The 10,984-nt window shown below is 35.7% G+C and overlaps 1 protein-coding gene across 1 annotated transcript; it reads right to left on the reverse strand.

Annotated features, from left to right (window-relative positions):
• Window positions 1-1,535: 1,535 nt before the first annotated feature.
• On the reverse strand, window positions 1,536-4,633 carry LOC131157595 (high mobility group B protein 13-like). Its single transcript, XM_058111876.1, has 9 exons — window positions 4,141-4,633; window positions 3,775-3,909; window positions 3,417-3,688; window positions 3,220-3,325; window positions 2,847-2,912; window positions 2,575-2,745; window positions 2,359-2,462; window positions 2,181-2,265; window positions 1,536-2,087 (listed from the first exon to the last, which is right to left on the reverse strand). Exons 1-9 carry the CDS (start codon window positions 4,564-4,566, stop codon window positions 1,962-1,964), a joined length of 1,491 nt encoding a protein of 496 aa, XP_057967859.1. The 5' UTR covers window positions 4,567-4,633; the 3' UTR covers window positions 1,536-1,961.
• Between the last annotated feature and the right edge of the window lie 6,351 nt (window positions 4,634-10,984).

Raw genomic sequence — 10,984 nt, forward strand, 5'->3', positions numbered from 1 at the left:
TTACAGCTTAGTATGCAAAGATTAGTTTAACTTAGAACCACTAGTGGGTTGTTTTCATCAAAACACGACAATTAGGATTATGTAGCCACCAAGGCTAACAACATGGATGACGCAACTTGGAAGGAGTTGGAAGTCAAAGTTGTGGCTACTATCATATTATGTTTGGCCAATTACGTGATATACCACGTCATGGACGAGGAATCGCTGACGACAATTTGGCTGAAACTAGAGAGTTGGTACATGTCCAAGTTTTTATCGAACAAGTTGTATCTTAAGCAACGACTTCACGAGCTTAAGATGACAGAGGGTTCGGATTTGAATCAACACATCAACGTATTCAATCATATCGTCAGTGATTTGAAACAGGTTGATGTTAAAGTTCAAGAATGAAGACAAAGTGTTGATGCTGTTGAATTTCTTGTCTATGTCTCCCTACGTATGAGAACCTGGTTATGACTCTGACTTGGGGGAAAGAAACCCTGAAGTTGGAGGATATCACGAGTGCCTTGTTGAGTTTCCATAAAAGGAAGAAGGTTAGCGACGATAATACTCACGGTGAATGGCTTATGCTGAAGGGAAATCAAAATCGTGGGAGAGGCAAGTCCTGGGCTGGATCGAACAATCATAGGGCTCGGTCTAAATCAAAGAAGAGGAAGGATGTGTGGCATTTTAAGTGCAATAAAAAGGGGCACATAAAATTCGAGTGCCCGGAAAGAATGAAGAGAAATGCTGAAAGCAAAGAAGGGTCATCAAACACAGCGAATGTAGTAAAAGGATACTTTGGGAGCAGTGACAGTGATATACTCTCGATTTTATCTGGGTCGGATGAGTTCACAGATGCTTGGATCTTGGACACGACGTGTTCTTATCATATGATGCCCAATAACGACTAGTTCACTACGTATAGATTGGTGAGTTCTGGTTCTATTTTTATGGGTAACAATGCTGCATGCAAAGTGGTCAGGATGGGAAATTAGAATCAAGATGTTCGATGGTGTGTGGTGAGGACGTTTTTTGATGTGAGGCACATAGAGTTGAGGAAGAATCTGGTTTCGTTAGGCACCTTGGATTGTAACGGGTTTAAATACAAATCTTTAAGGCGAGAGTTGAGGAAGAATCTAGTTTCATTAGGCACCTTGGATTGTAACGGGTTTAAATACAAATCTTTAAGGTGGGTAACAAATCGTTAGGCACACACATTCTACTGGGTACAATGGTTGTAGGTAGAGTTGCAGCCACAAAGTATGAGTCACAGTACAGTTTTGTGGCATATGTGGTTAGGGCATATGGGTGAGTGTGGGACGAAGGAACTTCACTAGAGAAATCTTTTGAATGGTGTAAAATCATGTAAGCTGGAGTTCAACAAGCGGCATTGTGTGCTTTAGGAAGCAGAATTGGGTTTAGTTCATGACAACCACACACAAAATAAAGGGATTACTGGATTTGTTCATACAGATGTTCGAGAGTCGGTAAGAGTAGCATCACAAGGGGGAAGTTTTATCGACGACTACTCAAGTCAGACAACTGTACACAAATTTGAGAAATCGTTAATGTCTATTAGTCATCCGAATTCAAATTTCAAAAATGATGTCGAACAAAATCGTTGATAGTTCTCTTTCAGACTAGCTTCCTTGTTTTCTTCAGCCACTCAGCTCTAATTCATAAAAACTTTTGCATTATCATTTACTTTATGACGATAACAAGTCATCTTCTTCTTTAAACCGCCACCAATCTTTATAGAATGATGGTTCTATTCTAGGAATAGACCTTTCTTAGACTAAACAAAATCTAAACTAATCCATTTTCTCTAGAAGAACACCATGTTCACCAAAATTCTTTGAATCAAAAATTCAAATTCCCAATCAGATAGTTAACAGTCAAAAAGTTGAGAATTGGCTATCAAACTGATGGCCAATCAGCATATGCTCAACAAAGAGGAAAAACCCAGCTTCTCAAGGCTTTCATGCTTGTGTATTTTCCCCACTGGTTGCGACAGATTTATTGTATTCTTCCAATTCCTTCTTGTATGCCTCCATAGCTTCTGCAGCTTTGTTATTAAAGATTTGCCTCTCTTGCTCACTCAACTCCTATAGAAACAACAACAATACACAAGTTGAATTGAAAATATTCATGATATTCCCTTGCTTACTGTTAGCATATGAGATGGGGAGAAGGGTTACCTTCCATTTTACTGAGATGAGAGCGTTTACAGTTGAGCTGTTGGTTCCAGGTCGTTCCTGCAATAAACTCTTCCTTGTTTCTTTGCTGTATCAATAAACAGAACCCAATTCAGCGATGTCTACTTCACTATTGAATCCAATACTGCAAAGTGGACTTCAACACTGACTGTCTGTTCACCTGAATAGAAGGAAGGAAGATGCAGGCTTCTTTGGCTTGTTGGGATCAGCATTCTTCTCTTCCTTGTGCTGCTTTTTCTTCTTCTGTTGGTTCTCTTTTGATATCTGCACGATTTAAATCAGGGGAAAAAAAAGCCCAATTAGCCACCATGAAAGATTTCTCAAAAAGGAGTCATACTCATCAATTTGACTGCTCAGATGAAGTATTGGGAAAAACCTTAATTATGTTTTCTGCTTTCTCCTTCTTTTTCAGCAGTTGCAAGGCTTCTTGCTTCTGAATTTTCATCAGCTCATCTTCTTCCCTCTTGAGATTAACAGCTTCCTCCTCCTTCTTCTGCTTGTAAAGCTCCATTTCCCGCTGGTACTTCTCCTTGTTTTTCTTCGCCATCTACAAGTATTGGACTAAGTTTAGAAATGAACTAGAAATAGCTTAAACTGCCCAAGAGAAAAAAAGAAAATGATGAATGAGAGATCTTGAGGTGAATGAACCTCTTCATAAGGCCCCTTTTGCCCATCTGTCATGCTCTTCCATTCTTCTCCTGTAATCTTAGCAACCTGCCCTCACAAATCCCAGCTACAAATTAGCATAAAACCATTCTTCTCCTGTAATCTTAGCAACCTGACCTCACAAATCCCAGTTACAAACTAGCATAAAACCATTCTTTGTAACTAAAAAGGTAGTGTTTGGGAGCATGAATTTTGGCCTTAAATTTGGGTTTCTGTAGATTTAGATGAAACTCCGTAGAATTTTCTATTGCATTTTTGTCCAAATCAACATAAATTCAAATCCAAGGTTTGAAATCTAAGCTCCCAAACGCAGGGTAAAAGAATTTGAAGAAGAGTATCTATGATCTCCTCTTACCTCCAAAATACTTTTGCTCTCTGCAGACAGAGCTACTCGTCTTTCCTTTGAGAACAGAAAATATGCAGACATAGGCATTTTTGGCTTCAGTGGATCCTTTTCTTTCCTGTAAAAGAAAATTTCAGAAAGAAATAAGAAATGCTATGGTCTTGCACACATAATCACATATAGGAAGTGAGTATTCTGGTGAAATTTACTTTGTTTTCTTATTTTCCTTTTCAGCTTCCTGCTTGAACTGAAGATATTGTTCAAGCAACTCCATAGCTGTCTTCTGTTTCTGCTCCTCCTCAAAGAGCTTCATTGCTTCATTTTCACGCTTTTCCTTTCCAATGATTTGCAAGTAAGCTTCCTTTTCGACCCGGTACTTCTTCTCATAGGGCTTCTTCTCTTCTGTGCTAACGTTCTTCCATTTCGCCCCCAAAATGTTGGAGATCTCTTTAAAATCAGCATCTGGGTTTGCTTTCTTGACCTGAAAATGGAAAACCCAAGAGGGTAAGCAAAAAATTTCGAATAAAAAACAATTTCATAATCCAAAGCACTTCTTTTTTATCTCACCTCAGCCCACTGATCTTTGCACCATAGGACATAAGGTGGAGATGGCTTCTTCTTTTCAGGGCACGCCTTCTTCTGCTTCTTCTTTTCTTTCTTTTCTTGCCCTTTGTCTCCCAGAGACTGCACCATAGGCAATGTCTAAAGAAAATTCAAGATCAACAAAAAGACCATCAGACCAAAACCCATGAATCGCGCAAATCATTAATAATGCACCGTTTGGTTGCTGAGAAACTGCACAAAAGGTTGAATGGCTAAATTTGGAATGCTCACATGCTCCTCTTAACCCAGTTTCACCTTTTGTTCTCTTTTTCTCAGCAAACAGGGAGGGTAATGAAGAGTGGAAGAAGTGAAGAACCAAGAAAATTTTACCACAGTGGGTTTGAACTCCTTCAACTTCTGCAGCTTCTTGAGCTCCATCTGAAGCTTCTCGTGTTCTTCCTCCTTCAGCTTCAGCGTCGCGTCTCTGGCCTTCAAGAGCTCATCTGTCTTCTCCTTCTCCAGCTGAAGCTCCTGAAGCCTCTCTTGCATTTCTTGTAAGTCCTTCTCAAAGGACTGCTTGGATTGTTTGGCTTTGGTTTTCTTGGGCTGAGAGAGGCTCTCATAGTTCTCCTTTGCGGCAGATGGCGGCGGCAGCACCACTGGAGCCAAATCTGGTTGAGAGATCTTGCCGGCCTGAATGTTAGCCTCATTTGCTGATGATGAATCTTTCTGCTTCAGTGCTTTTCTGCCCTTTTTGCCTTTCTTTGCAGCGACTACTGGGTCTGCAGTTGTAGGCATCTCTACAACTTCAGCCATGGCTGTGTGTGTGTTGGTTGGTGTGAGGGGGAAGACTAGAAGAAGCTTGGGAGGGTTGTGGAAATGGTTAAAGATTTTTTTGGTATATAAGAGGGGAGATGTTAACGGTCGGATTATTCAAATTCAAATGAATTAGGCAGATTGAAGGAGGGTTTGAATTCCAAGGTTTGGGGGATTTTTAAGCAGTGGACCGTTCATGGAAATGGGAGCGGGGTTCTTACCATGTGTGGGGGTGGCTATAAAGCTGTAAAAATTGTGAAGCACTTGGCTGTCATTTACTTATTTTATTTGTTTATTTATTTGGATTTGAATTATAAACTCTTTCACATAGCTTAAGCTTTCTAGCCATGAAGCAAAATTACAGAGTGAGATGTTCTTATACTTTTTAGTAATGGATTCATCAAATAAATAAATGGTAATGATGTGCTTGGCATATGTGTGTTTGTGGCATTAAAAAATATTTTTATTTATAAATATTGATATCGAACATTTAAAAAAAATTAAACAAGAGAATTTATAATTTTCATTCATTTCAAATTCATACAAATCCGCTTGCCTTTAACACACAAAAAAAAAAAGAAAAATAAAATTATGGCATCTTCAAAATGCAGATGCCACCTTTTTTCTCATTATAAAAATTGACAAATTTGTTACCTTCTTTCATTTTCTATTTTAATTTTCTCAAAGAAAGAAAAGTGTCAATAACACTATACATGCTATCACTATACATTTATCTATATATTAAATTAATTTTAGGTCTTTATTTAAATTATAGTTGTTAGATATATAATTTAACAATTTTAAGAATTTAAAATAAGAAAATTTAAATTTAACTAATTAGTTGTAAATATTTAACAAAGTAAATAAATAGAACTAAATAAATGATAATAATAAATTATTAAGATTAAAGTAATATAATTATAAAATTTTTATAATTATGTCCAATAAAATTTTTATTGTAAAGTAAATTTTGAAAGTTGAACAATTAAAGTAAAATAATTATAATAATAAATTTTAATGTACATTATTTGTAATTTTATTTTTTTAATTATATTTTTTTAATATTATTTGATTTAAATATAAAAATGAACACTTTTTAATTAAGTTTTTAACTTGTATTAGTTTAATAAATGTTAACCAAACATGTTACTGGTTTTTAGTTTTAATTTCTGTTTTCTCAAGAAAAGAGCATAGGCAATTCTTTCTTTTGTTTCTCTTCTCTTCCTCTCCCCATTTGCTCTTGTTTTTTAATTAATATTCCTAACTGTTTTGAATTCCCTAACTTCAAATATATTATTTAAATGATGAGTGAATATGTTTTTATTTTATGAAAAATATTTTTTATTTTCTATTTTGATAGTTAAATTTTGATCCTAAAGGCAAGAATGTAGGAATTCTAAATCTGTAAATTTATTATTCTTTCTCTACTAATATATTATAATGAAATAAAATAAAAACTATATTTGATTTTTGGTTAGTAAAAATCTTGTAATGGGATTGTTCTTATCAGATTTATTATTATTTTAATGTCTTTCAAAAATTTAAAATATCAGAATTAAGTTGCAAACAATAATTAATAGATTGATGATAAAATAAGAGAATTTATTTCACATATAATAATAGGAAAATACTTTGTAAATATTTTTGTATGTTGATAATGTAATTTGATTTTTTTACCTAATATAAAAGTATTATATTTTAAAGCTTATACATACTAAGGAAATCGTTATTTTTATTTCAATAACGATAACGTAAAAAAAATTAGTTTTTATAGTTTAAGTCAATGTTTAACAAGACAAAAAATTATGTTTTAGTAATATTAATGGCATTAGAAAATATTTTTGTATAACTAAATAATAAGGATAATGTTAATAGCGACAACAAGTAAAAACATCCATTCAATGACAACTCATCCTTATACAGTTATACGCACCTTTTTATTATCGATCATTAGGTGCAGACAGTTTTCGACTTGTAATCCCAAATAGATGATACCTCACAACTCTATCCTTCTATTTCTTATATGAGTGCATGATAGAGTTGTTTTATAAAATTATCTATTTTAAAAAATATACAAATTTATTTTTATAAATTTATTTGAAGGTTTATTTTTTAAAATTGAATTTAATATTGATTATCTATTTGTAATTAAACGTTAGTTTGAAACTAACAAGTTACATTATTTCAGAAAATTATCGTTTTGTAATTCTATTACGTTTTGAAAATAAATTTGACTGTTTGACCTACTGCTAAGATCCTGGAGTGCTAGGACCTTTGTTCGCCTCACTTATTATGATATTCTAATATTCTGATTATAAGTTCTGTTTACGCGCATATGACTCCGATTCTGTATCTTTTGCCCTATTTCTATTCACCTAGCAAACTTTTGTGTGCAGTCAGTTCTGATCTCAAATTATTACATATACTAATACGAAAATATTATGATATGTGTATTTGTATTTTGGATGCTAATGGTGAAAACAAATTTGATTTTCTAAAATAACGACAGACTTTTCTAAAATCATATTTATATGCATATCATAGCTCTTGTTATCTATATTATCCATTCACTAAGCGTTGTCACATTCCAATTATTTACATTTTGCAGAGTAAGTTATTTCTAGTTGCCTTCCACTCCTAACACTAGTTGAGGGTTCAAACTGTTGGGTTATTTCCTTCCATGTGGAGGAAAGCCCGAGTGAGTTTTATTAAAAGTCCAAAGTCCAACCCTTTTTGTAACAACCCAAATAAAATGGTATTTAAATAATAAAAGAAAGGGAAATTGAAGCCGGAAATAGAAGGAAGCCGTCGACTTCGTCGACGAATACAGGGGATTCGTCGACGAAGGCTTTAAATATTTTGTCGACGAACAGAGGGCTTCGTCAATGAGAAAATGTCGAGAGGGTTTTTTGAGCTGACTGAATTTCGTCGACGAGGAGTGGATTTCGTCGACGAAATTTGTGAAGGACTCGTCGACGAAGGACGGGCTCGTCGACGAAATCCGCTGTTCTATAAATATGGGGAAATCCGGATATTTAAGCTTCTTAAAGAAGCTAACACACTCTCTCTCTCTCTCTCTCTCTCCCTTTCGGCTCTCTCTCTCTCTCTCTCTCTCTCTCTCTCTCTTTTTTTGTTTTTGGGCTATTTTTACGTCGGATCGACGATCCGAAGCCACCACGACGCTCCTAGCGGAGTTCTCTTCGAATCTGCTAAAGCAGATCATTGGTGAACGCAAGGTGGAAACCATCCCAAATCCAGGGTAAGTCTTTATACTCAATTTTTGGATTTGTGACAGTTGAGAGAAGTGTTATACGCGTTAAAATATTAAAGTTTAATACTGGAAGTTTTCATTTCCAGAGGTGTTGATTGGGAACGTAGGAAATCATCCCTGAGTTGAGGTAAGACTTTTAAGCCGAATTTGACTTAATGATAGTTATAAGAAATGTTATACACGTTGAAATACTAGAGTTTAATTCTAGGAGTTTTCATTTTCAGAGTGTTGAGTTAGGAACCCTGCGGGTGCGGGGAGATTTTTCTTAGGGGCTGTTCAGGAATCAGGTAAGGGGATAAACTAAACTAGTACTGTATATATATATATATATATATATATATATATATATGTTTTATATTTGCAAAATACTGTGAAAATGGTCGTATGTTGAATATGAGGAAAATCTATTGTGTGGCATGACTAAAATGTTGTGATATACTGTTTTCTAGGAATGTGGATGATATGGATTTTTATGATGGAAAACTGGCATACGGTCCGAGATTTTTATGTGATTTGCCGGCATATGAGCCGTGCTATGTGGATGTGATTTGCCGGCGTACGGGTCGTGCTATGTGGATGTGATTTGCCGGCGTACGGGCCGTGCTATGTGATGTGATTTGCAGCGTATGGACCGTGCTATGTGATGTGATTTGCCGGCATACGGGCCGTGCTATGTGGATGAGATTTGCCAACGAACGGGCTGTGCTATGTGATGTGATTTGCCCGCGTACGGGCTGTGCTAAAATGTGTAATACTGGCGTACGGGCTGATGATTTTCATGATACACGTATATATGTAAAATGATATGATTAATGTGAAAATGAATGATATGATATATCTCTGTATCACAATTTCAGTATATATATATATATATGCTATTAGAACCTGGTTGGCTTGATTTAGGCTAGCACTTGCACCGTACCGTTGCTATGTGTCCATGGTCTTCGTGATCATGATATCTGTGTTAACGCCGCTGTACGGAGTGATGTGAGATTAGATGGTCGATATGGTTATTTTCAAGAAGTGTGCTATTATCGCTCCTGGTGTACGGACCAGTCTGGGTAGACCCATCGGACCTACAGACTAGACTATTGAATTGGCAATGGTCGACCAACCATTGTCAGGTCCCGCTTTCGGGCCACACAACCCAGTCATGTGGGAGTAATACATGACAACAGCCAGCTAACCTACCAGGATTGTTTTTATGTTATTATTATGATATGAGATGAGAAATGTTTATGAAAATGCAGTATGTTTTGCCATGTTTTGATATATATATATATATATATATATATATATGTTTTCCTAGATTTGATAAACATTATTGAATATGTTATGTATGGTATATGTAGAACACGGAATACTCATGTTGCTACACACTGGTATTAGTTTATTTCCCTTACTGAGAGGTGTCTCACCCCTAAATTTTACAAATTTTTCAGGAGTCCCATATAGGAGAGCAGGAAAAGCCCCGCTGACATAGTGTGGTTTTTCTGCCCTTTTTGAAGGGTAAGTTTTTGGTAGGGATAGTATGGTTTTGTGGGAATTGTCCCTAGATTGCATTTTTGGAATGTATATATATATATATATATATATATATATATATATATGGAAGTACAGTGATTGTAGTAACTCTGGTACATTGTGATATATGATATGATGGTATGAATACAATTGTACATTTTCTACTGCGTAGGCTTCTACTGTATGTTCTGATATATCCTTGGTATCCACAGGTCCAGGTGGATTGTGACCTGCTGAGCTGGAATGTGAGGTGTATGATATTATATAAAAAAAAATGTGTGAAAATGAGCAAGTCATGACACCTGTAGTGTGAAAACCTAAAGTAAGTTATAAAAAGAGAGGGGAGAAGGGAGGAGCCGTCACTTCTCAAAAAGAAAGAGAGAAAAATGTGATTTTTCTCATATTGCCCAGATTTCATCAAGACTTCGATTTTGCTTGGTCTGTGGTCCGATCGAGCTGAAATTTGGAGGAGAGGTTCATGACTCAAGGAGTTACAATCTGAACGGAGAGATCGGATTTGGAACTCACGAGTTGGGATTTTTACCCGTGAACAGTAACCGCGAATTTGGTATATTCTCTCCTATTCTCTTTGTATTTGTCAAGATTGTGGATATCTTGATAAGATATATTTGTAGCCTCTAATTGAGATTATAGAACACTTGGTGTGTCCATTATTTGATTGATAGTGGAAGTTTTTAACTAGACTAGGTCCCATGGTTTTTCTTCCTCACACTAGGGAAGTTTTCCACGTAAAAAATTGCTTGTGTTCTTGTGGCTTGGTGTGATTGATTATTTTTCTTATTATTTTTAGTACATATAAAATTAAAGATACACTATATTTTCTTGCATATAGGGAGAAGAATTATTCCGCGGTGGTTGTTTGTTGATATCTCTCCCAACAAAGTGGTATCAGAGCCTAGTTGACAGATTGTCAGGTTGGCAGTTTGAGTTATGGAAGCAATTACTAGTAGAATGATTAATCTCAATGGTTTAAATTATCACATATGGAAAGGAAAAATGGAGGATCTTCTTTATGTGAAAGATTATTACCTACCAGTATTTAGTGTTGAAAAACTAGAAAAAAAGTCTAATGTAGAATAGACTTTGTTACATCGACAGGTGTGTGGGTATATCAGGCAATGGGTAGATGATAATGTTTTGAACCATATTAGTGGAGAGACAAATGCACGTTCTCTATGGAGTAAGTTTGAACAGTTATATGCTAGAAAGACTGGAAATAATAAGTTGTTTCTGATTAAACAAATGATGGCTTTGAGATACTAGGACGGGACTCCTTTATCTGATCACCTGAATACATTCCAAGGAATTATTAATCAGTTGGCTGGTAGGGGTATTAAGTTTGATGATGAGATACAAGGGTTATGGTTGCTTGGTTCATTACCGGACTCGTGGGAGACGCTCAGAACTTCATTGTCTAACTCCGCTTCAGAAGGTGTAATCACGATGGATATGGCCAAGAGTTGTTTGCTAAATGAAGAGATGAGAAGAAAAACATAGGGATCCTCTTCACAGTCAGAGATCTTGGTTATAGAAAATAGAGGGAGAAGTAAGAGCAAAGGTCCGAAGAACAGAGATAACAGCAGAAGCAAGTCCAATAAGTTT

The sequence above is a fragment of the Malania oleifera genome, chromosome 6 (genome assembly GCF_029873635.1).
Source record: "Malania oleifera isolate guangnan ecotype guangnan chromosome 6, ASM2987363v1, whole genome shotgun sequence".
In the NCBI taxonomy this organism is placed as follows: Eukaryota; Viridiplantae; Streptophyta; class Magnoliopsida; order Santalales; family Ximeniaceae; genus Malania; species Malania oleifera.

What these genes read in the sequence shown, in the direction of transcription:
- LOC131157595 (XM_058111876.1), bottom strand. Translation starts at nt 4,566, where the DNA reads ATGGCTGAAGTTGTAGAGATGCCTACAACTGCAGACCCAGTAGTCGCT. An exon ending in GCAAAGATCAGTGGGCTGAG is followed by an intron (nt 3,689 to 3,774) that starts GTGAGATAAAAA and finishes TTCCATTTTCAG; the next exon opens with GTCAAGAAAGCAAACCCAGA. An exon ending in AAGCAGAAAACATAATTAAG is followed by an intron (nt 2,463 to 2,574) that starts GTTTTTCCCAAT and finishes TAAATCGTGCAG; the next exon opens with ATATCAAAAGAGAACCAACA.